We start from the raw sequence: 26325 nt of genomic DNA, 5'->3' as shown, positions 1-26325 counted from the left end.
AGCTGGGGCGCCAGGAGCCAGCCCGGAGCCCGGACTGCAGGCAGCCCCGGCGGCTCTGTGCCTGGGTAAGGGGTTCGTTCACAGCCTCTCTGTAGAGCATGGTTTCCAGCGAGTACCCCCTGACACAACATAGCGAAGCAGGCGACCTGAGATCCACAGCGTGAAGAGCCCGGCCTCGCTGCTGGGCTCTGCTTGAGTGTGTACAGGGTGACCCAGGGCGAGTGGCAGCAGAGAGAGGGACGTCCTCATGCGGACAGACGGGGAGTGTTGGTGAGATTCGCGAGGTGGCCAGCCGGGCACCGTGCTCAAGCCCTCAGCTGCCTGGACCCCCACCTGGGTGGACCCGCCGCCTGCAGATTGCAACTTGAGGGGTGTTAAGTATTCTGCATTAACCATACATTCATTTTGGTGCAAAGGAGAGGGACTTCATTAAAAGAACGTGTGGCTGCTCATAAAAAGGCACAGGTCAGATGTCTACGAGTCTCAGATCCATCTTCTCGTCTTCTCTACACCTCCGACGTCGGGATTCAAGGTAGGATGACGCTCAGGTAGCACCCTCTGTTCACAGGGTCAGGACCGAGACGCAGACACAAACAAGCCAGATGCCCCCTGGAGGATGCGACCTTGGCCCTCTCCTCCGACCCGTGCCTGTCTCCACCCACAGCCATTACAACAGCCTTCCCGATCCCCTACTGTTCGTTTGCATGTGCTTAAAACACACGTAACGTAAGTCCACCATCTAACTGCATTCGCACTGGTACCACCATCTCCACCACCCGCCCACGGAACTTCTCATCGTCCTGAACGGACGCTCCGCACCCTTTCAACACGCCCACCTGCCCCGGCCCCTGGGGACCGCCTTTCTACGTCGTCTTCCTGAATTCGGTGTTTCTAGGTGTCTCCTGCGAGGGGAACCACATGTCCTTCTGCGACTGGCTCCTTTCCCTGAGCATCCGGTCCTCACGGTCCATCCACCTTGTCCCTCGCGTCAGCATCTTGCCCCGGTCTGAGACGGGAGGGTGTTCATCCATCCACCCGCGGACGCGCACGGGGGCTGCTTCCACGCTCTGGCTGTCGTGAGCGATGCCGCCGTGAACACGGGCGTGCAGATGTCTCTTCAAGGCTCTGCTTTTCTTCCTGGGAGGTCTCTGCTCACAAGCGGAGCTGCAGGATCTGACGGGGATTCTGAGTGATTTCAGAGGCCCCACCATGCGGTTTTCTACAGCGGCTACACCACCGTGTTACACGCCCACCAATCGCCCCCTCTTTGCCTGTCTTCCCGGGAGCAGCGGGCACCTGTGGCTTGTTGGGTCTTGGGCTCCTGGTGCTCCGACCTTGGGGCTCAGGGTCTCCAGGCTCTAGCCCCGGCCTTCCCTGAGTTCTCCATCGTGTTCCTTCCACCGTGCCGGTCGCTGGCCTCCTGGCTGCCGCGTCCCAACCACGCCCACCGGTCCATTTCCCAAACCTTTGCTGGGCACAGGCTGACCCGCTCCCGTCCCCTGGTCCACGGCTCCTCCTGGGGGCCCACAGCCGGCCTCACTGTCAGAGGATGGTTCTGACGGCCCGAGTGGCCCTCGGCCTTGCACTCTGGTGAAGTGGGCACCGTCTCGGGAGTTCAGACAGCACAGACGTGGCCGTGCCCCTTGTGACCTGAGTGACCTATGGGGTGACCTCTCATGTCAGGGGGGCCACCTCCAGGATGGCTGGAGCCGGGCCTGGACGTCGGGCATGACGTGCCAGGGAATGGGTCCAAGGAAGAGCGAAGGTCCCAACCTGTCTCAGGATGAGGAAATCCATTTCATTTTTGACTCTGGCAATGAACTCCCAACTAGCATGTCTGGAAGACATGTCTAAGAAATAATGTTGGGCATATTTTTCAGGGAGGAAGGGACTGATGGGAAGCCCCGGAGACTGTCCCAAACTGGGTACGACCTCAGCAGGATGATCCTCATGCAGGAACGTCTGTCTCTCTCTCTTCATTCTTGTAGTTTCCTATGCATAGGCCTTTCCGGGTCCCCGGGCCCCTCTCCCCCCAGCACGGCCTGGCTCTCCCTGCCTCCTCCTGCAGCGGAAGTGAGCACAGCCAGCCGGCTGAGCTGCCCACGTGGTCTGCAGACCTGCTGTCCAGATGCCTGAGCTTCACCCCCTCCACCCCCGCTGGCCCTCATCTCCAAACCACAGCTCAGGCTGCGGGTCCCTGGTTATAACGTCTTCCTTCCTCCACCAGCCCCTATCTGTGTCCACGCTCTCAGCTGCTGCCCTTCTCCACGACGTCCCCTGGACTGGCCCCCACCTCCCCCGCACACTCCTGAGGACGAGCGAGAAGGACCAGAGACGACCATCGACCTTTTCTCACGGGGCCGCTCAGGGGCCGAGTCTAACGGGGGAATCTGGCGCCAAACGGGGTTTGCTCTGTGCTTCCTTTTGATGAGCAAAGCCCCTCGCATGTTTCCAATCAGGGATGGAAACGAGTCTGGAATAATGACCCGCGAAGTGCGTGGAAGCGGCTTTCCACACCGGTAACTAATTACCGAGAGTTTTACACGAAAGAGCCTCGGGACACGGCCGCCGACGAGCTGGCCTGCAAAACGCAATGATGTCACCGCTCCTTTGTTCAGCAGGCAGCATTCGCGTCTTCCGCTCTCTGGCCCGGTGCGTGTCGACGTGCAAACAGACATAATTACAAGGATGTGAGCCACGCGAACATGACTTTTGACTCATTTAAAATCCCGTCCGCCACAAATGACTACTGCGTGTGGCTGGGAGGTTCGGGGCGCTTTGGATGCATAAACAAAAATTTGCTTGTGACACCACGGCTTGCTTTGCTGTACGTACTAATAACTATATATACTTGTAACTAGGGCTTTTTTTTTATTGCCTTATGACAGATAAAGCATCACCCCTGTATCATCAGTTTATGAAATCACGTTCCGAAAGGCTGGTTGCAGCAGCCGAAGAGGTGATTTTGCTGTGTGACACTGAGGGGGGAGGCGGGGGGCTTGGGGTCTGGCCCACCTTGTGGTTTCACAAGGTCTTGAAAGGAAAAGGGGAAGGAACTCTTCATGACCCTGAGGGATGGCCCTGGAAACGAAACAAATTCCTGATACCTGCCTTAACACTGATGAACCTTGAGGACGTTGGGCTATGTGAAAGAAGCCAGACACGCCCTGGCTGGTGTGGCTCAATGGATTGAGCACCAGCCTGTGTGAATCAAAGGGTCGCCAGTTCGATTCCCAGTCACAGCACATGCCTGGGTTGTGGGCCAGGTCCCCAGTAGGGGGCGCATGACAGGCAACCACACATTGACATTTCTCTCCCTCTCTTTCTCTCTCCCTTCCCTTCTCTCTAAAAACAAATAAATGAAATCTTTTAAAACATAGACATATTAGTACTTAGCTTTAAAAAAAAAGGAAAAAAAAAGCCAGACAAAAAGACAAATACTATGTGATTCCACCCTTGTGAGAGACCTACAGTAATCAAAGTCATAGAGAGAGAACAAGAAAATGATGGCTGTTGGGGGCTGGCGTGAGCAGGACTAGGGGGTTATGGGCTCAGTTTTGCACCCCACCACCCCAATGCATATGTTGAAGTCCTAACCCCCAGTGCCTCGGAATGTGACCATATTTGGAGACAGGTCTTGGCAGGGGAATTAGGTGGGATTGCCCGGGGGAACCCCGATGCAACACCAGGACCTGGGCGCCCACAGACGGGAGACCAGGTGGGCAGCAGGGGGACGCAGCCATTTACACCCCAAAGAGAGAGGCCTCTGGAACAAGCCGCCCTAACAACACCTTGGGGTTCAGCTTCTGGCCTCCAGCCCGGGAGACACAGATTTCTGGCCCCTCTAGAGTCTGCGGTGTCCGGTGTACACCACCCGAGCTGGAGAAGCCCGGGGGTTGTTTGAGGGGTTCCGGGTTCCAGGCCGGGACGATGAGACAGTCCTGGGGGTGCACGGCAGGTGGTGGCGACTCAGCAGCGTGAATGGACTCTGTGACCCGGCGGTGCACTCACAGAGGGCTAACACGGGCCCGTGCACGTGAGGGCTACGTTACCGTGCCACCCCACACACACTCGACAGAGACATGAAGGAAAGGGAGGGAAAGCACGTGGGCACTTACTTTGCTTCTAACGCCAAGGCGATGACCCCCGCCACCATGGGGGCTGAGACCGAGGTCCCCGTGTGGCCGTCGGTGCAGTGGTGCCGCAGGTCCGTGGTGAACTAGGGGGGTGGAGGGGGGACAAGAGGCGAGGTCAGGTCTCGGGGGAAGTCAGAAGGAGGACACTCAGGAGCCTGGTCCTAGGCATGTGTGACCCCGGGTCCCAGGGAGGGGACAGGCACGACTCGGACATATCTCGGCCACCAAGGTGCTCGCTGTGTCCAGGGTCCCCTGCTGAACTGCTTGGCTCTCGTGTGTGATAAATGCACCCACACCAGGAACAAGCTAATCTCGAGGCAGGGACGAGGTGGGGGATGAGGCCGAGGGAAGACGAGGTGCAGGCAGAGACACAAAGGTCGGACGAGATGAAACAAAGGGGGCCCTCCCTGCAGAGTGTCCGTGGCAAGACCCCCGGCCAGAGGCCACTGCAACAGCCCCCACGTCACCGCGAGACTTCAGAGCAGCCAGAGACACGTGGGCGTGCCAGGCGGCTGGGAACACATTTCTGTAGCCAAAGGTCACAGTCATTCTGCCCCCAGGATGTCCCCCTCAGATAGCTGACAACGTCCCCAAGCACCGAGTTCCAAAGACAGCAGCAGGGGACCCTGGAACGTTCTTGACCTCCGAGGGCCTGCAGTGGGAGACCGTGAAGTGGGCCGTCCTCTCTGGGAAGGTGAGGAGGCTGGCTGTGCCGACCGAGGGGCCGACGGCAGGCCGGGCGGGGGGCTGACTCTGGACATTGCAGCTGCGTGGCCTGACGGGTGCCCTGCCTTTCAGCTGATGTGGAGAAGCAGTCACCCCCCGATTGGCATGTGGAGCTACAGTGTGTAACACCTGCTACGCTAGATGGGGTTTGGCTACCTAGCATTCCCCCGTCCACCCTGTGCATTTTGCAGATGGAATTAAGGCTGCTAACTGGCCTCACTTGAATCAGGGAGAGGACTGTGGGTTATCCAGTGGGTCCAAGGTGAGATCACAGGGCCCTCTGAAGTGGGACGAGGCAGGAAGTCTGTCCCAGAGATGAGGCACAAGAGGGACCCGACCTATCCCGGCTGGCTTTGCACAGGGAGTTGGGGACCCAAGCCCAGGGGGGTGGGTGGCCCGCACAAGCTGAGACTGGCCCCCTGGTGGACAGCCCACGAGGACACGCAGCTCTGTCCTCTAACCACAAGGAACTAAATCCTGCCGGCAACCTGAGCGAGCGAGGAACGGGTTCTTCCCTGCAGCTTCCTGAACAGAAGGCCGCCCAACTGACACCTGGATCCAGGTGTCTTTGAGTGTGTGTGGGGGGGCAGCAGCTGAGGAGCAGACAAGGGTGAGGATGCAACGTCTCTGACCCCGGCATCTTTATCTGTGAGTGACCTGTCCCTTCCCTGGCCTGCCTCGGATGTCGCAGGTGCCACCTGGCATGGAGTCGCCCCCCTCCCGAGACCGAACACCACGTGCAGAGCACGCCTTGTGCGCAGGGAATGCGTGGAAAGCCGAGGAGTGAATGAGAGATGGGCCTTTCAGATGCTGGGCCTTTCGTCCAGGGTTGTGGCGTCCCCGCACGGGTGACGCCTCCCCGCAGGAGAACGCTGCTCCGCATTCACTGAACAGAGAGGCAGGGCAAGTCCCGAGGGACAGAGTCCCAGGGGAGGCCCTGACTTCCTGCAGACGCCTGCCAGCAGGCGGCCAGCCGTCCGTCCACCAGGGCTGCTGACCCCCTTGCCGGATCTCCGAGGGGACAAGACGCGGCCCTCGATGAGCTGAAAACAGAAATGCCGTCCACCTTCTCGGAAAAGGGCCCAGGACAGCACGTGCAACGGTGTTTGTTTGCTTTTGTGACCTTGTCTGAGCTACCCCCTCTCCATGCATACATCGGCATTTTTTACAGCTAAGGCATGCTCACACCCACGCACACGTACAAGCATGTGCACACACACACGCAGCCTGATGAATGAAGCCGATAAAGCTGCAGGCCCGGGGACAGGAAGCGCCCCGCGCCCCCTCCCCCCCAGCACGAACGAAGCCCCCGAGGACAAAGTGTCCAGTGACCGTCTCCGCCTCGTTCCCCTCCCGCCGGGGGTTTCAGGACAGGCGGCTGTTTTTACGAGACTCTGGCCAGCCCGTGTTCCAGTGAGCGCGATCCCCACACGAACAGGACGCCATTCAGCATCTCGGCCGCCCGTCCCTGGGGCGCGTGTGCCAGTGGAAAAGAAAAATAACTTAAATTAGTACCTTGGCTCCCTGGCCAGGGGCCCTGGGCCAGGCTGGCGGCCGGGCGATCGGGGCTGACCTTTCCGCCGGCGCGGGGTGGGACGGGGCGGGCAGCGGGGAGCTTGCACCGAGGGAGGCAAAAAATAACCCAGCAGAGCGTGTCTGAGGGTGCAGCCAGGCAGCAGGACATGCGAGGAGACGCCAGGGAGAGCTTTAAAAGGAAGCCGCGTCTGCCCGGTTCTGTGGCCCTGTGTTTCCAACGTAGCGACTGTACGTTTGAACTGTGCGTTACATCCAATGTCCCACCCATCTTAAAGTCAGAGAGGGAAAAGCACAAGGTCCATCTACACACTGAACAAAAAACAGCTGCTTCACCCAAGACAAAACGCCCTATGTCCATCGGAGTGAGCTTGGTGGGTGGAAACCTCTGCTCCACTGGGTCCAGAAAAAGTCCTTTTGTTGGGGAGCAATGCCCAGAGGAGCGCTTGGCTTTCCACGCGCTCTCAGGACGGAGCCAGGGCTCTCTCTCTTACGCAACTCTGCACGCTGAACCTGAGCCGGCCGCCTGGATCCCCGGTGCCGTGACCACAGCATACGAGACGGCTAAAAGGAGGCTTGTGGCGAGAATGCACCCCGTTCTTACAGGATATTTTTAGACCTCTAGCGCCAGGCAGGGTTTTAATTGGCATTCTGGGCAAACATTAGCAAGGCAGGGTCTGAGGGAGGGGTGCCATGGGGCCAGGGTTTTTATTCCGGAGGCAGAACTAGTTCTGGGGGGGGCTGAGGGGGGGTGAGGGGGTCCCTGGGGACCGGGGACACGCTGGCCCAGACCCGGCTCATCATTCCGTTAGGAGGGAAGGGAACGCGTCCCCAAAGCTCCAGACACACCCACCAACCCCGCTCTCCGGCACGGCAGGGGGCACTCACGATTTTCCGATCGTAGAAGGCCCCGCTGCTGTAGGTGGTGGCCAGGGTGGAGGCGCACTCCTCCAGGTACCACGGCTTGTGGCCGCTCTCGGTGGTGCTGCTCACGGAGATGGTGTAGATGCTGTTGGTGTAGCCGTCGCAGGAGCAGTAGTCACCCTCTCGGCCGCCGTTCCCGGACGCCCAGACGAAGATGGAGCCCAGGCCCTGGCGGCCCTGCGGGGGAGCGAACACCACCGGGCGTCAGCCGGCAGCCCGGACTCCGCCTGTGGTCCCCAGTCCCTCCCGGGGAGCCACGAAGGGCGGGTTCAGACCATGTGGAGGCCACGCGGCTGGTTTTTTGCAGAGCACTTCTGACGGTGGAGAAACTAGATGCTTCACCTAGAAACTAGAAACAGCCTGGAGCTTCAGACGCACAGGACTGGCCCAAGGACAAGACCCAGGGGGACCACTGTGTTCTCCCGGGGAAAGCCAAGGGCTCTCGTGCTCGCTGCCCTGTTCCAGAGCTCCGCCTGCGACTTCCTTTACAAGAGCTGATGTCGGAAAGACCAAACGGTGCCACAGGTAACGCTGAGATGAAAGATGGTGGCTGAATTTATACTGTGACTTTTTCTTTAAAAAAATATTTTATTGATTTTTAGAGAGAGAGGGGAAAGGAGGGAGAAAGGGAGGGAAACATCAATGTGTGGTTGCCTCTTGGGCGCCCCCTACTGGGGACCTGGCCTGTAACTCAGGCATGTGCCGTGACTGGGGATTGAACCGGTGATCCTTTGGTTCTCAGGCCGGTGCTCAATCCACTGAGCCACACCAGCCAGGGATATAACACTACTTTTTCTAGATTGAAAGACCTGGTCCTGAGGGAAGGGGGCGAGTGTCTTGCAAACCCAGCTGCAGAAGCACTCTGGGTTGTTTTTTTTTTCACTGTTCTTAGAGAGAGAGGAAGGGGGAGAGAGAAAGAAAACGTGGATGTGAGTGAGAAGCATCAATTGGTGGCCTCCTGGATGCACCCAGACCGTGCCCAGATGGAGGAACAAACCCACCTGCCAGGCATGTGCCCTGACTGGGAATCAAACCCACTACCTTTCGGTTATGAGATGACGCCCCAAGCGAGCCACACGGGCCAGGGCGAGAAGCCCTCTTCTTGGAGAGCGAGCTACATTTCACAACAGGGACGGGGCCCTGATCTCCGGGCTGCCAGGTGGCGAGTGCCCGCGGTGGCACTCGAGCAAGCTCGGAAGTGGTCAGGCCCGTGATGCCAGCCAAGGCCGGTGGCTTCCCTTGTGTGCAAAGCTCACTTTCAAGAACGTCCCCATGAAAGCGAGTCTTTGAAAGACAGCGGCGGGTCCGGGGGGTTCCTGTTCCATCCCACACCCACAGATTTAATGATCAGTGCCCAACGCAAGGGGTCACCCCGGCCACAGGCTCCCGCTGAAGATGAGCTCACCCCAGACCCACTCGGTTCTGGCGGCTGGACCAGCCGGTGGGCGGCGCAGCCGGCTGCGGAGCGTGCGGCCGACACCCGCCTGCGCACGGAACGAGCCCCACAGGGCTGGTAACGCCGGCGCCCTTGCCAACGACCCTCCTTTCTTTCCAAACACGCAGCAGGAAATTGATACTTACGCCCGACAACTGGCCGACTGAAAGGAAACTGTCAACAACATTCTGCCACGCCCACGGCGTCCACGGGACGTCCTACTGCTGACGGGACGCGTCACACTCTCCCTCAGCGTTCAAGGCCACCCTTGGGCTGAGGGGACCCGCCCGCTCTGGAAGCTCCACGCTGCTCCACGTTGCAGAACAAGCGAGCACAGTCTTCCACCCTTCTGTGCCTGTTTGTCATAACCCAATGTCTCCTCCGGCCCCAGCGGAGCCTGCAGGAAGGCCCCTCATGCTCGCCCAGCCCCGCAGTGCACACACCCTGCCGGCCCCATGGCCAGCGTGGACCGGACCTAACTGCCGGTCCGGGGTGCGACAGACAGAAAGGTCAGTCACAGTTAGCCAAAAGACCAACATTCTGGAAGAAAGGCCCCCGTCACTAAGGAAATGGGTGTGTCTGGGTATTTAATTACCTGCATAAAAAGAGGAACCAGAAGCTCATTCAAAGCCACTAAAATCCAAACGAAAAGGGATTTAACCCATCGGAGCCTGTCTTTATTCCATGACCATCGTCTCTAAGACACTGTTACCCCCCAAGTCCCCACCCCACTTCAAACTATTTATAGAAGGGTGTCGCTTTGCAGGATGGGGCAGGCAAGCTGACTGCCCAGCAGCACAGAGAGTGGACTCACACAGCACTCTCATTCTTTTTTTCTTTTTTAAATCCTCACCTGAGGATATGTTCATTGGCTTTTAGAGAGAGAGGAAGGGAGAGAGAGAAATATTGATGTGGGAGAGAAACATCGATTGATTGCTTCCTGTACGTGCCCTGACCAGGGATTGAACCCACAACCTAAGTATGTGTCCTGACTGGGGATCGAACCCACAACCTTTTGGTGTAGGGACGACGCTCCAACCAACTGAGCCACCCGGCCAGGGCAGCGCCCCTGCTGTAGAGCATGCATAGGAATTGCTGGGGCTCTCATTCCTGGCAGGTCTGAAACTCTGCATCTCTAACGAGCTCCCAGGCAGTGCCGGGGCTGCTGCTTCTGGAGCCCACTCTCGATATCCAAGGTCTAAAATGCTGGAGGCCACCACAGTGCCCATCTTCCCTTCTGGACAACATTGGAAAGGTCAACGTTTCAGAGCTTCCAAAAGACCAACACGAAGCAGATCTTTCAGCCAAATTACAGCCGTGAAGTCTCTCCCGCCACTAAACGTCACCCTCTCCCTGAGAGGATGTCAGGTGTTCTAGAAAAAGACCTCAGGTGACAGATGGGTCGTTGAGGAGGAAAAACAGACGGAGGGAGGTGGTTTGGATAGAGGTCATCGAATTTCCAGGAGGATTTTCTGCAACAACTTCAGACAGCTGTGATGGAAGGCTCTCTATATGACATACTTGACTTCAGGACAACTCAGAAAAAGAAGAGGGGGAAGGGGAAGATAGGGGAAGGGAGGGAAGAGGAAAAAAAGAAAAGAACCTCAGTAACAAAAAAAACGTGACAAGAATGTCAGGGAGCCGCAGGGTCCCCTCTGCAACCTCCTCCGTCCCCTGACAGCTTGACGAAGCTGATGTTGCTCAGAATTCCGAGTGCACTGAGCCCCTCGCTGCACCCTAGACTTCCCAGAGTCCCGTCTGCACAGACCTCGTGAGGCCAAGGACGCCGACCGTTGCCTGCAAACAATCATCTCCTCTCCTGGACACAGGGCCCCCCCCCCAACCCGTCCTGAGCTTTCGAGTCTTTGGACACCCTCTCGTAGGAGTGACAGACACGCACCATCAACGCCATTCGAAGCAACAAGTTCCACGCAGAAGACGGAGCCTCTAACTCACAGCTCCAATTAGCCCCATTTGCGGAGGTTTCGCTTGTCATCGAGCATGAGAGCCAAGTGATGGAGTGGGTGGCGGGAGCCAAGTCTGGGGAAGACGCGACGTGTGGGTCTGGCAGCCCCTGGAGGGCAGCGGCTGACTTGGTGATGCCTGAATCCTACGGCGGGCATCCCCCGGGGCCAGCCCCTGGCCGGGAGGCGAAGGATGCAGTGGTGAGAGGCCTGAGCCCTGGAATGGTGGGGGGCGTCGCCGGGGTGGGGACATTCTAAGAGCTAAGTGCACAACCCTTGTACCAGGAAATGAATACAAAACCACCAAACTCAATACCCCCAGGAAAGCAGTCAAATCCTATCATTTAGGAAAAGGAAACGATAAATAGATTTTTAAAACATTGCTCCTCTGTCCTGACTGATGTGGCTCCGTGGGTTGGGCGTCGTCCTGCAAAGCTAAAAGGTCGCAGGTTCGATTCCCGGTCAGGACACGTGCCTGGGTTGTGGGCCAGGTCCCCAGTAGGGGGTGTGCTAGAGGCAACTGATCGATGTTTCTCTCTGTCTCTTTCTCCCTCCCTCCCTTCACTCTAAAAATAAATAAATGAATAAAATCTTAAAAGACTGCTCCTGTGCGGGGCACCACTAGAAAACAGGCAGGGAAGAGAAAAGCAGCCTTGAATTGAACGCTCTCGTACTATTTGGTTTATTCATTAACTCTGCATTAACCGCATTTCAATCATGCTGCATGGGTCACGATAAGATAAGATTTTTTTAAAAAAGTCTAAACAGCTACACCTAGTAAAATGGGTGCACCCCCTCCTCCCCACCCCCGGCCCCTCAGCCCTGTGCCCACCAGGACAAAGTCAGAGGCCTCCGTGCTGTCCAAGGATGCCTGGGTTTCCTGCTCGAACCCCCGCCAGCGTCACCGGGCCCCACCTCATGCTCTGGGCTGGGGCTGGTCGGGCCACCCAGGGCCACCTAGATGCTGACCGCAGCTCCGTCTGCCCGATCCAAGAAGCTGTCCTCGCCCAGAGATCCGCCTCGCCACCCTGCTCGTTACAGCTGGGTCGTAGCCAGCCCCCGCTGCCGCTCACCCAGCCTTTCTGACTCACAAGGACCCGGAATGGGTCACGCCACAGAGCGACTGGGGCTGGGCCTCCGGGGCCAGCAGGCCTCCTGGGGGGAGCTGCCAGCCTCCGCTGTGTCCCCTGGGCCTGTCCCCGGGGAAGCAGTCCTCGGAGGTCTGCTGTGTGCGTCCCTGCTGAGCTTCCACCCCTCAGATTCCAACAGCGTTGGGCTGCTTGCTGGCAGGGAGGGGAGCAAGCGCGATTAGACTTCCTGCTCCGGGGGTGCTGGCTTGGAGTGCCCCCCCCCCCCCCCCCCGCCACCCCGCAGCCACCTGACAGATGCAGAAAGCGCCACACTCGGTACTTCTTTGGGCAGCTGAGCTGAGTCCAGGACACCCTACCTGCCACTTGCACAGTGCAAACAGCAGGCCACCCATCTGCTCACCACCCTCAGCCGGAGCAGCCAGGCTCTGAGGCACAGGGTCTGGGCTGGGGGCGGGGGGGGCGGCCCAGCTGGCCCCTCTGAGGTGCTGGGCTCCTCCTCTGGGCCACTCCCCTGAGCCCCTAAGGGGCTGATTTCTCCTTCAGCCTGGTCCTGGCACAGCCGGGACTTCCCGGTACCCTTTTGGGGCTCTGGCCTGTGTTGCTCTGATGTTGCCATTGTTAATTTTTTTTTTTTTTACTACTCCCCTGCCCCAAGAGCTCCCCTGCAGCCCTGGGCCACTCACACCTTTTTAATGCCGTACTCGAAGGCCTGCTTCGCCAGCTGGCCCGGCCCGTCCACTGTCTTCCCGTCGTCGTCCGGCCCCCAGCTGGCGCTGTAGATGGCGATGTAGTTGGGGCGGATGCCCAGCGACTTGGCCTCCACCACGTCGGTCACGTCCCCGTCCAGCATACGGATGCCTGGAAGTAGAGAAGGCTGGGTGGGTGCGCGCTCCCGCCCGCAGAGATGGTGAGCCGGGAGCCGGGAGTGGGGGGTCTCAGCCACGGAGCCCCAGACAGCTCTAGGGTTTGCCCGATGGCCGCTTGGACACCTGTCTCCTGGGTCCATGCACGCCGGCCATGAAGAGAACCACGCTCCTCGGGAAAGCGAGGGTGTGAACGGTTCCCTCCGCACTGTGACGCCACGCTGGTGTTTAAAAACGGACACTTGCCCTGGCTGGCGTAGCTCAGTGGATTGAGCACGGGCTGTGAACCAAAGTGTCGCAGGTTCGATTCCCAGTCAGGCCACATACCTGGGTTGCAGGCCATGGCCCCCAGCAACTGCACACTGATGTCTCTCTCTCTCTCTCTCTCTCCCCCTCCCTTCCCTCTCTAAAAATAAATAAATAAAATCTTAAAAAAAAAAATGGACACTCCTATAACAGAACTCGGGGCCATCTCCAGATGCCCTGGCTGCTCAGAGTTTATGTTTACTTCTTTCTCCTTTTAAAAACATTATTCCACCCCGATCTCTCATGAGGCGCTATTAACCCAGAACACAGAGGCCACACCTCAGTTTACTGAAGAGGGGTCGTGTCATCTCTGCCTGGGCTCCCTGCAGGGAGGGGTCTTTAGGAGTTGGGGTGTATGGCTTTCTTGGGAGTACCCCAAAAGGCAAGGGGTGAGTGGGGTCCCATGAGCCTCACCCAGTGCCTGCCTCTCGGCCAGGGGACTCTCCTCCTGGCCCCCATGCCCGGCATTGGCCTCTACGATGGACCACGCTCTGCATCCAGCAGCTGTGGCCTCCCATGCCCGCCCCAGGGCCTGACCCGGAGAGGGGGCTCCGGGACGGTCACCAGGAAGCAGAGGTAATGGCAGTGACCAGCTTCCCTGGCTCGGATTCTTGTAGATGCATAAAACGTGAGACCTGAGTCTCAGAAAAGATCTGTCCCCCACCCTGGATCGACACTCTAGGTGGCTGCTCGGACACCCACCGTCACCCTGTCAGGGTCTCCCCTGCCCACTGGAACGGGCAGTTTTTCAGCCACCTGGCAGGGTAGCTGAGAGGACTCCATGGACGTTGAGGCCCTGGCCCTGGTGCTGTGGGAGAAGCAGGCTTGGCCAGCGCCTTAGTTTGGGCAAAGGGCTTTCTGAGGCAAGAGACCCAGGTCGCCCAAATCAACTCTGATCTTCTAGTGGGGAAATGCAACCCACTATTCAAGGCCTTCTCCCCACAAGCCTTAGGTGCTAATGCTCATTCTTATTGTTTAATCCTCCCCTGAGGACATGTTTATGGGTTTTAGAGAAAGAGAGAGGAAGGGAGAGAGAGAGAGAGAGACATCGGTGTAAGAGAGAAACATTCATTGGTTGCCTCCCATATGCACCCCAACTGGGGATGGAACCCGCAACCTAGGCATGTGCTCTGACAGGGAATCGAACCTGCAATCTCTTGGTGGATGGGCCGATGCTCCAACCCACGGAGCCACCCAGCCAGGGCTGGGTTGCCTATTTTAGAAAAGAAGAACTGTGATGCCAGAAGTCATCCCCAAACTACGTAAAAACACAACCCCAGTGATTTCCCAGCACCTCTCACCAGCCCTTCCTCTTGGAAAAAGAGTGACTGATGTACGAGAAAAAAAGAGCCTCATGTATTTAGGTTTTCATGAGCCATCTAGCTTCCCCCACACGGATGGGGTGCCAACAAAGAAAAGGCAAATATTTTCAGTAAAAACCTGCTGTTCCAATATTAGCTTTAAACATGAATGGCTCCCTGGAAATGCCAAATTGAAGAAAAACAGTAATTTTTCTTAAAAAAAAAAAAAGACCCATTTATCACCCACGATGAGGTACAAGAATAATCGGGACAGATCATTTGGATGGCAATTGAATGGCCAGTCGTGAGCATGCTCACGGCGGCCACGGGAGGCTGGGTTCAGGGCTCACAGTGGCCAGTCCCCAGAGTGCAGACTGGCCTGTGGGCACGCGGTAGGAGGGGTCTTGAGCAGAAGGACAGTGGAGCTTTGCAGGACCTGATGGATCTGTCTTTGGGCTAATAACTTAGGGGTGCCATCGGCACCCCCGGCCCCAACAGACCCTTCTGCTTGTGGACGGGGGCTGGCCCAGGCCTGTCTCACTTGAAACCATAGATGGTTCTTCTATAAAAGTGCCTGAAGCCAACCCTGTTTATTTTCCATTTTTTAATTTTTTTTAATTTATTGATTTTAGAGACAGGGGGGAGGGAGAGAGATGGATCTGCTGTTCCACATACTGATGCATTTATGGGTTGATTCTCATATGCGCCCTGACCAGGGATCGAACTCACAACCTTGGTGTATTACTGGGACGACGCTCTAACCAGCTGAGCTACCCAGCCCAGCTGGGGCCTGAATCATGTTTTAAATGCTCTTGGAAGACTTGCTTAAATGAATGATTTTACGTCTCCGGGTAAAGTTCATACACCTACCAACACTTTTTCACACTGACCTGTGTCTCTCTCTCTGCCCCTCCCCCTGCTCCCAATTGGGAGTGTGACTTCCCAACCACAGGCTTGTGTGTGGCCAGGAGGACCTGTCTGCATGCACTCAGCCCTGTGAAACGACACATTTCCCCCAAAAATGCCTTGCGGAAGCGCCACAGTAAGGGGCAACGGGGAATTCCGAGTGTCACTGCTTGGGGATAGGCACTCTTTTACAGAGGTAATGAAGCTGAAATGAAGCCATACAGCCGGGCCCCAATCCTCTGTGACTGGTGTCCTTGTAAGAAGAGGAAATTCAGATGCAGAAAAATCACAGGTCGAGGGACGACCACGTGAAGACACAGTGAGAGGCAGCCACCTGCAAGTCAAGGGCAGAGGCCGCATAAGAAACCAAACCTGCCAACACCTTGATCTTGGACTTCTGGCCTCCAGAACTGAGAGAAAATAAATTTCTATTGGGCAAGCAAAAAAAAAAAAGGCAACGAGACGACGCATACTCACACACACGTACCTGTGCACGTGTGCATGCTCACTCACACATGTGTACACACACGTGCACAATTAGGAGCACACATATGCTACCACACAAACACATGCATGTGCACAATCAGGAACACATGAGTGTGCGTGCACCCACACATGTGCGTGTCTACACGCATGTGCATGCACACACACACACCAATATAGGAAGTCGGCTGGCGGTCGGGCAGCTGGCGTCTGCAGGAAGGCAGGCAGGGGAGGCGCCCAGCAGGGCCCACGTTCGTTTATCGAGAAGTAATGTGTTTTGCCTTCAGCAAATGAAGGGCGAGGCGAGAGCGATGAACGGTGGCGAGTGGAATTAGATTGTGGCTTCCTGAGTGTGACAGATAGACCCTCCCAACACATTTGCTCATTAATCCTGAGTTTATTGCGGTGGATCCACAGAGGATGGGACTGTTCTGTTTTGTTTTGTTTTTTCCTCACTAACACTGTATAGTATACTCCGTTCTACCAGCAGCCGCTCGGGGCCAAGGGAGGTTTCAACAGTTGCTAAGAAATGCTATCAGACCTCAGAGGTTCCTCATCACTGGGGAAGACAGTGGCAGGGCTCCCGGAACCCTAAAAATGTCTGTGCATGAAAAGCTCAGGCTGCGCACGCTGGGCAGCGGTGGTCTGTGAGACGTTAGGGCACTCGCCAGGCACCATGGGCACACGCAGGGCTCGAGGGCCAGCACTGCCGGTCACACCGAGGCTCTCCGGGCCTCCTGCTCTGCTCCTGCTCTCCCACTGGAGCTGTTCCGAGTCCCTGCAGCCTGAGGGTGCAGCCGGGGCCAGGGGTGGCCTGTGAGCTCCCGGCTGTGTCCTGCCGTGGACCCTGGGTCCACAGGGCGAGGCCCGTGCCAGGGAGGGTCGTGCGCTGACCATGTCTTTTACCTTCTGTTTTCTGATGTTTTGACATCATGGGGCCTGCCTGGCTCGCTCTGGGGGACAGACGCCCCCACACCCCAGAGTGGGCCAATTCCTAGGGATCCCAAACAACTCCTATCTTTGCTCTCTTCGTGGGCAAACTAACCAACCCTGAGTCCACACCCCAGGCAACTCCTTCATGGGGGCTCTCATACCCAGGATCACCCTCTTTCTGTCCACACCCCACCCCGCCACCCTGCCCTCCAGGGCCAGGCACCAGATAGCGAGGGGCAGTCCCTACAGCCAGAGCCCTGAGAGCTTTCGGACTGGCCAGCCCACACCCGCCCAACCTGCCCTGCCGGTTCCTTCCCACAGACACCACACAAAGGCTCCAGCCCACTGGCTCTCTAGCTCCCTCTGCCTCCCAGCTGCCCTGGGGCTGCCCCGTGTGGCCCCTGACAGCTCGGCGTGGCCCCTCCTCGGGAACCCCGTCACAAACTCTGTTCCACATCAGTGTCTCCTGATCGGTTGGCCTTGCCAGACCTAAATAAATAATCATGGGAAGTGTATTTTTTTCTTTTTTTCCCTTTTTTTAGAGAATTGATTTTCTTTTCTGGGTACATTTTCATGTATTTTTTTAAAAATATTTATTTATTTATTTATTTTTAGAGAGGGAAGGGAGGGAGAAAGAGAGAGAGAGAGAAACATCAATGTGCGGTTGCTGGGGGCCGTGGCCTGCAACCCAGGCATGTGCCCTGACTGGGAATCGAACCTGCGATGCATTGGTTTGCAGCCCACCTGGGAAGTGTATTTTCAACCAGGACGTGCCTTCCTGAGCGGGTGCTGCCGATCTGGCACAGAACGGTACAGACTGAAAGAGCCTCAGGAAGAAGGATCCAGAGTTTTGAAGTCTAGACTGATAGTCACGGTCTTCCCCACTAGGCAAGAGGGGCCGGGGAGCGACAGTGAGGCACCCAGGGGTCAGTGACAGCGGGCAGTGTGGGGCGGCGGGGAGAACAGCCAGCATATGCACACCCCGCACGTGGGGACAGCCGGGACCCCGGGAAGACGTGCCCCTGTGACAGACTGGGCGAGCACAGGCCTGAGCTGGCCCCTGAAAGAGACAAGAGGATGGTGGAAAGAACGACCACACCACTGGGAAAGGAAGACAGCAGCCCCACCGTGAACAAAGGCCACCCGCGAGCTCATTACTTAACTTTGAATGTGCTCTCAGCCCATCAGACCAGGAGCAAGGCCGCCCCCCATTCAGTGTTTGCGAGGACAATCTCAGGAGTGCAGCCCTGTGGCACGTGAGAGCCGGTGTCCCTGGCCCTCTGGGGGGTGGCTGCGGCCGGGGACCTAGGGAGGGCATGGCCACCGGGAGACACGGGGCGAAGGAGCTGCCGCTGAGGCTCGTCCATCTGCTCTTCCCCCCGGGCTCCTGCTGAACCCGAGGAAGCTCAGACCCAGCAGGCAGAGGCCTTTGAGGATGATGTGGGGGTGAGAGGGGAACCCCAGTTCCCTGAGAGTGCCGGGCTCCTGATTCTGTAGCTGCCCACATTCACTCAATGCCCCCAAACCTCCCAGCGCACTTGGCACTTGAACTCCCACTGCAGCCACAGATGCACCCGAGGCCTGGGAAGACGCATCTGTGGCTTCCCCCGTCCTCTGAAAGCGGTCCCAGGCCTCCGCAGCTGCTGAACAGACTCGCTAACCAGACAGAAGCCTGGGACTCCGAATGAGCGTAACGAGCTCATCTGTGGGCCCGGGTGAGCTTGGCTGTGACGTGCTTAGCAGCTTCATGCTGGTGAAAGGGGAAACGTGACTCAGTGCCCATCCAAGTGTGAAGCAAAACCGTGCAGAGATAGATGCCTGACGGGGTCGTGGGTTTTCTCCCCAGAGACAGAGTCAGCCTCGGGCTGCGGAGATGCACGGGCCTCACTGAGGGGGCTTTTCTGCCTCAAAGTGCCCGCGGGGCCCAGGGAGGGCGGGTCCTGGAAGCCTCCAGCGGCCCTGCCGCTCCGCCGCCTGCTCCCAGCAGCCTCAGGACCTGTCACTCAAAGAAGCTAGGTGATACCTGTCCTGCCAGAGGAATTATGTCTGAATCTCGCTAAGCACCTGCACGGCTGCTGCAGAAATTGTTGAAAACTAGGCATCTTCTGAAGCTAGAAGGGAGAGGGCCTCCCTCACCTGCCCCGTGGGTGGTGGGCTGTCCAGTCCCAGGGGCTGGACACAGCATGTTCTATTTAGGTCGCGTGGACACCTGCCTCCCCAGAGAGCCTGCCTCACGGGATGCGGGAGGAGGCTGGAAGCTGGGAGGACTGGAAGCGGCAGCCAGGCTCACACCTGCAGCCTGCAGTGTGACAGGGGCCTGAACACTTTTGGAGGCGCCAAGAAGGAATGGATCTCTGTCCCTGTGAGCCTGATGATGATGATGACAATGGTGAGCTGATGGCTTGGTGGACGCAGCCAAGCGGGAGAGCCATCCCCCACCACTGCCAACCAGAAGCAGATGGGTAAGAGGGGAGACACATCGCAGGGCATTACATTAAAAAAAAAAGGTTAATAGCCCTGACTCTCTTTTATTTGAAGATTTTATTTATTTATTTTTAGACAGAGGAGAAGGGAGGGAGAAAGAGAGGGAGAGAAACATCAGTATGTGGTTGCCTCTCATGTGCCCCCTACTGGAGACCTGGCTTGCAACCCAGGCATGTGCCCTGACTGGGAATCGAACTGGCGACCCTTTGGTTTGCAGGACGGCGCTCAATCCACTGAGCCACACCAGCCAGGGCTTCCCTTCTTCTCTATCCAAAGTCAATAAGCACGCCCTCAGGTAAGGACTTAAAAAAAAAAAAAGGTTAACAGTAAGAAAAGAAAAGTTAGAGAGAGAAGGCCGCTACCTTTCTCTCTACCTTCCTATGTCATTCCCACGGTCGGCAGCCGAGAGAGAGAAGCAAAGACAAATTACGTTCGGAAGGAGCATGAGTCTGGTCAAGGGAGAGAATACATGTGCCCCCACGGGGCCTTCCTTTTGGCTTCTCTTCCTGCCCACAGGCTAGGTGGCTGCGGTCCCCACCTGTCACCACTAGGTCCCAGCACCAAAGCTCTATGACTGCAGAGGGACAATGCAGGTAACGGGTCAGCAAGGGGGCCGGACAGCAGGATGCGGGGAACAGGGGAGAGGAAGAGTGAGCCAGGAGATAGCACAGTGGAAATCACTTGATCTCAACACCTGGGAGAAAAGAGACAAAAAAAAAACCTAAAACAATGACAGCAATGTCTTAATAGAAAGGAAGTGGGCCTCAGAGACTTGTGGAACGCTGATGAAAGATCCTGTCACCGAGTCCCAGAAGGAGAGGAGAAGAGGAGAGGGCTCGAAAGGACTAGAAGAAATAATGGCTATTCTCTGCCCAAGGCTGGCAAGACACACAGACCTACAGCTGCAAGAGGCTTTCTTTCTCCTCTTGAATTTTCTGAATTATGTTTGACCATTGAAGCCAAAATTGTAATATTTGCCTTGGCCGGGTGGCTCAGTTGGTTTGAGTGTCATCCCATGCACCAAAAGGTTGTGAGTTCGATTCCCGGTCAGGGCACATACCAAGTGTGTAGGTTCAGTCTCCCATCGGGGCATGTACGGGAAGCAACCAATGGGTGTTTCTCTCTCACATCGATGTTTCTCCGTCTCCCTCTCTCTGTCTCTCTCTAAAATCAACAAATTAACTCAAAGTGGATCTCTCAAAATGTAAAACAAAACTATAAAACTTTTAGAAAAAAATAGAACATCTTTAGAATCTAAGACAAAGCAAAAATTCTTAGATGGAAACAAACAAAAAACATGATCCATGAAAGGAAAAATTGATAAATTGGATTTCATCAAAATTAAACTCTTTTACTCTGCAAAATGACCTGTCACAGAGGATGAAAAGACCAGCTACAGAGTGGGAGCAAATATTCACAAGCAAGATAATCATTGGAAGGACGAGCAACTAGAATATATACAGAACTCTCAACACCCAACGGTTAAAAATCAAACACCTTGTTTAGTAAGCAAAAGACACGATGAGACACTGAAGAGGGTAAATAGAAAGCAAATAAGCCCATGAGCAGCTATCACTACGTATCTATCAAATAGCTAAAAAAAAAAAAGGAAAAAAAAAGAAAAAAACAACAATAGTGATAATACCAAATGCTGGTGAGTATGCAAAGAAAATGGATCACCCAGACATTACTACTGAGACTATAAAGCTGCTCTGAAAAACAATTTGCCAGTTCCTTAAAAAATAAACATGACGATTATACAACCCAGCCATGGCACTCCTGGACATTCATCCCAAAGAAATGAGGACTTGCAGTCCCATGGAAACCTATTCAAGAATGCTTCTAGGTGCTTTACTTGTAAGAGTCCCCAGACAGAGACAACCCAGAAGCCGTTCCATGGGTGGTGGACAGTTAAAATCCACGGTGGCAAGTCCACGCCATGCAATGTTGTTTATCAACACAAAGGTTTCAAGAGAAACTCCAAATCCGTACTTTTACATAAAATCTCTTCCTTTGTAAGTGTTTGCTCAAGTTTTTTTTTTAAAAAAATAACACTTGTGTGGGTCCCGCGGATCACATGTGTGGCCTGCATGCCCCAAGCGGCAGCCTCTGGTGGAATTTATGCTGCTTTTTGTTCTCAAGAAGCACAGAACCAAAAAGACTCTTCACACACGCATTGGGATAATTACTAACATTGAACATGAGTTGGACCACAGAGAAATTCTCAGCGACTCTGAAAAGACAGATATTACACAGAACGCTGGTCCTGACGTAATAAGTTAAAAATGAGCAACAAAGGGAATGCCAAAAACACAAAAAAACAAAAAAATCTGTCCAGTTGGAACAAATTTGTAATTCCTCATAAAGAGAAAATCTCAAGGCTGAAAATAATTATCCAGAAGTGAGTAACAATAAGAACAGTATAATTAAGCCAGAGATGAGTGATGAGAGGAAAATTTAGAAAACATTTGTTTTCTTATTAGAGAGCATCATCAAAGGCTGAAAGTAAAGAACTAGGCATTCTATTCAAGGGGCCATGAAAGAAGAACAATAATCAAAATGTAAAAGCTAAAGGAATTAATTAAAAAAACAGTAGAAATACATGAAGTAGAAAATAAAAGAACCATCAAAACCAACAAAAATATAGTTCTTTTAAAAACCAATTTTGTAGGAAAGAGCCAACTTTTCATTCATCTGATCAAGGTCAAAAGAAAAGATACCACAAATAAGATTAGGAACCATGGCCCTGGCTGGCGTGGCTCAGGGGATTGAGTGCAGGCCTGCAAATCAAAGGGTTAGCGGTTCGATTCCCAGTCAGGGCACATGCCTGGGTTGCAGGCCTGGTCCCCAGTTGGGGGCACGTGAGAGGCAACCACACACTGATGTTTCTCTCCCTCTCTTTCTGCTTCCCTTCCCCTCTCTCTAAAAATAAATAAATAAAATCTTTAAAAGAAAGGATTGGGAACAATTACAGGTATAAATATGGCAGATAGATATTTTTAATTAGTAGAATGTGATGTGAAATTCCTATGTCATGTATTTGAAAATCTGGACACATGGGTAATCTTTTTTCTAAATTTTGTTTTATTTTAATTATTGTTCAAGTACAGTTTTCTCCCTTTTACTACCATTCCAGCCCACTCACCCAACCCTCCTCACTTCCCTCCCATTACCACCCTCCCCCTAGTTTTTGTCCATGTGTCCTTTAAGTTTGTTCCTCTAAACCCTTCCCATTCTCCCCTAAAATTCCCTCTTCTCTCCCCTCTGGTCACTGTCAGCCTGTCCTCTATTTCAGTGTCTGGATGATCTTATAGGAAAACTAAACTACCAAAATTCACTCCAGGAGAAATACAACACCTGAAAAGATCGAACCTTTGAAAGGGTCACCACGTCTGGTCAGCTTGATTAATCAGCTCCGCCAATATTTTTAAAAACAGGAACTGTTTCAGAGCACAGTAAAAGACATTTTTCTGCCCCAGTCTAAACACCAGCATGATTCTGATACCCAAACGGAACTCAGACAGCACACAAGCACAGCAACTGTGTAGTTCCATCTAGCTTCTTTTTTTTAAAAAGATTTTATTTATTTATTTTTAGAGAGGGAAGGGAGGGAGAAGGAGAGAGAGAGAAAAAAACATCAATGTGCGGTTGCTGGGGGCCGTGGCCTGCAACCCAGGCATGTACCCTGGCTGGGAATCGAACCTGCGACACTTTGGTTCACAGCCCGAGCTCAATCCACTGAGTTACGCCAGCCAGGGCTTCCATCTAGCTTCTTACAAAAAGATGCAAAACCACACATCAACTATTAACAACGGAAAGCAACAAGGTATTAAAAGAACCAAACTCTTAACCAAACAGAATGTGTCCCAAGAATGGAAGAACACAATTGCAGATGCTAGGAAACTATCACTGTGATTTACTGCATGGAACAGATTAAATAGTAAAATTGAAAAATAATATCCTCCCCTCCACCGATGTTTTTAAAAAGCACGTAATATGATTCAACATCAAACTTCTCGGTGATCCAGAAGTATAAAAATGCCCTTAATTTAATAAAGGGTAATATAGGGGACCTACCAAACACATCAGCCAATAGTAAGAAAACGTGACTGTAGAAGTCAGAAAAAAATAACAAAACCAATAAATCACCACTATCTCATATTCATCAAGAATCCCTCGATACTGAAATAGTCATGAGAAAGAAAAAAGAGTTATTAAGATCGAAGAGATAAAACCCACCATTAGATTTACAGATAGCTTTTACTTACACCTGCCTAGAAAAGGCAGAAGATAAAAAAAAATAATAGCACCTACAGAATTCATTCAGGTGGCTAGATACAAAACAAAACCAAAAAACGCCAACACGCAAAAATCAATAGTTTTCCCATATCCATGTCAATAACAATCAATTAGAAATCTAATCTTTAAAAAAAAAGCAAGCTAGGTATAAACCTAAGAAGAAATGTATACAATCGGTATGAAGACAGTAAGAAAACTTTTAAAAATGATGTCAGAGAAGACCTCAAGAAATAAAAACATAACCATGTTCCCGGGTGAGAAGGCTCAATATTGTAAAGGTGTCCATTCTCCCCGATTGATCTATAACTTCCATGCAACCCCCATCAAAACCCCAAAGGGAATTTTTACGGAACTTGACAAGCAGATTCTCAAGTTCATCTGAAAGAAACAATGAGCTCGAAGAGCCAAGAAATGTTTGAAAAAGAACCAGAAGAGGAAATTTGTCCTATCACTTTATCCGAACCAACCCCCCCCCCCCCCCCCCCCCCGCCTTAAGCTGTCATATTTAAGAGTGAGTTACTGCTTAGGGCTGAAACACAGCAGGCTAATGAGACGTGATGCAGGATCCCGCATACATAGGGGGATTAGTATGTGATAAGGTGGCGTGTGGAAATCACTAGTCATCTGGGGGAAAATAAACTTGGATTTCTCCTCCACATCATTCATAGCAACAAATTCCATGTGGATTAAATAGCTAAACACAAAAGACAAAAACCATAAAAGTTTTAAGATGGGCTGTGCTTCTAAAACCGAGTTTTCGGAGGAAAGAAGAGAGGACGGATTTATTATCTTGGGCTTTATACCCAGGAGGCATAAAGAAAGGTTCACACAGCTGTTACCATAAACAATTTTAAATAGATGTTTATTGAACTATCTAGTAAAGGGGCACAAATCAACAGTGGACAGCTCTCAAACTTACAAAAAAGATAAGTTCCCTAACATGAACGGGACTTGCATTAAAACCCATAGGTGTAGCCCACTGTCCTCTCTGAAAAGGACAAGGGTGGCCTGTGTTTCTGTAATCATTTCTGCACAAAGCAGGTCATGCACCCCAGGGCCACGGGACTGGGTATGTGTTTGGGAGAGTTTATTTCTTTGCCACGCTCCACTGCTTTTACAGCAGAGAAACAAACAAAAAATGAAAAGAAAAGCTGCCTAAGTGTCCATGATTTTAGAAATGGGGAGTTCTCACCAGAAATTATGCAGACGCATCGTCTTTCTAAGAACAGGCAGTTTATGGGGGGCAGGGTTTGTTGGAGGAGACTGAGTGAGGGACAGGCATCTCTGCCCCGCCCCACATGGTCAGCGTGCAATGAATGAATAAACGCTAATTCACCGGGTCGGGGGGAGGAAATCTCTCAGAGCTAGTGAACTGGCAGAAAGGAAAACTTCAGGCCCACGCACCAAGTTCACGGTGCCTGCGGCCCAGCTCACTTGCCTGCTCCTCCGCCCTGTGGGCCTCGGCATCTTCCTGTCTTAGAGAGCAAGTTCCTGCCTCCTCACCTCCTCTCGGACCGGTGGCTGATCATAGCCAGAGAGTGACTCGAGTGATACCCTACCCAACGATGCTGCAAGAGATGAGGGGAGAAAGGGGCATACCAAGGGCTAGAAAATGGTGAGAAGGATAAACAAACATTTCTCAGTAAAGCCCAAAGTTTAGTGAAGGTACAAATTCTCTCTGAAGCAAGAGCTCAGAAGAGGTACAAGGGTTCAATGAAGAGAGGCCCAAGGTGTGTTCTTCCTAAGGGGAAAAGCAATCAAACAATTTTAGGAATAAAAGCCCCATTGGACAAGCTGTCAGAGACGTGCAGGGCAGGCTTGAGAAGAATTGAGAGAAAATAAAATGGAAAAAAAACCAAACCAAAACAAAACCCCAAACAAACCCCAAAGGTAACTAGGATTCGAAAGGGTTCTAGAGATCATGAAATAGAAATCTAATATATCTCTCAGTGGTACCCATGAAGAATAGAATGGGACATATGGAATCATAACTATTCACAACCACAACAGAAGAAAATTTGCCTGAAATTAAAAAAAAAAAGATAATTTCAAGTGTACTGAATCCCAGCAGTTCCAAAAGATGCCTCCCCCAGAGGTGGCCCAGCAAAGCTACCGGACTTGAACGATAAAGGGAGGATTCTATTCGAGCCAAAAAGTCATGTCACGGATACGGGACCGAAATAGGGCTGGCCTCAGGCTTTTTCGAGCAGCACTGAATCCAGAGGGCAGAGGGGTTACCTGGCTCTGTAAGACTGTAACCGATGACACAGGTGTACTTCACACCTGTAAAGGTGTACAAGTGTAAAGGCAGCTTTTGGACTTTCAGAAAGAACTCAGGGAATACAGGACCCATCAGCCTTCCTTGAAAAAGTTACCGAGGGACGTACTCCAGCGAGTGAAGGGGCGAGTCCACATAAACAGTCCAGGGATGAAAAGGCTGTGCCACAGGGATGGAGAGCCCAGATGGAGCGACTCTCAGCATTGCTGTGGCCCACGGTCTGTCCTGAACCCCGACAAGGTGACAGCAAGCACACAGAGGGAGAGGCTGGAACTCAGGTGCAGGCATGACGAGGCAAGAGGACACTGAGGTGCTAATTACCTAACATGGGAAATGTATTCAAAACAAAACCCGACAACACAGTCACCCTGGCCTCCTCAAGTTTTTTTATAAGCCCAGGACTTTTATTTTAAAGATAATCTTAAAAGAATATGTGGAAAAAAACCCCACCTCATTATAATGAAATATTTATGTGAAATTCAGCAATGCATCCCTTTCAATGGATGTTGCTTCTGTTGGGTTCGCATAAATCAAGCAAATTGAGCCAGAAATGAAACGTGAAACCCATGAATAAAATGAAACACGAAATTACATCTGAAGTTCAGCAATTACGCAGTTGGAGTTAGCTTCTCTTAAGTTTTCCTAGAATTAGACAATGTGTTT

General features: G+C 53.4%; 1 protein-coding gene across 1 annotated transcript in view; it reads right to left on the bottom strand.

The window, feature by feature from the left end:
- PCSK6 (proprotein convertase subtilisin/kexin type 6) overlaps positions 1-26325 on the bottom strand; it is a 132635-nt gene that overhangs the window by 48654 nt on the left and 57656 nt on the right. The window contains 3 exon segments of the mRNA XM_036012950.1: positions 4119-4219; positions 7284-7496; positions 12495-12667. Of these exon segments, the coding sequence (XP_035868843.1) occupies positions 4119-4219; positions 7284-7496; positions 12495-12667 (487 nt within the window).

The sequence above is a fragment of the Phyllostomus discolor genome, chromosome 12 (assembly GCF_004126475.2).
Source record: "Phyllostomus discolor isolate MPI-MPIP mPhyDis1 chromosome 12, mPhyDis1.pri.v3, whole genome shotgun sequence".
In the NCBI taxonomy this organism is placed as follows: Eukaryota; Metazoa; Chordata; class Mammalia; order Chiroptera; family Phyllostomidae; genus Phyllostomus; species Phyllostomus discolor.
The sequence above is the reverse complement of the archived record's forward strand: the minus strand, read 5'-3'. Positions and strand labels throughout refer to the sequence as shown.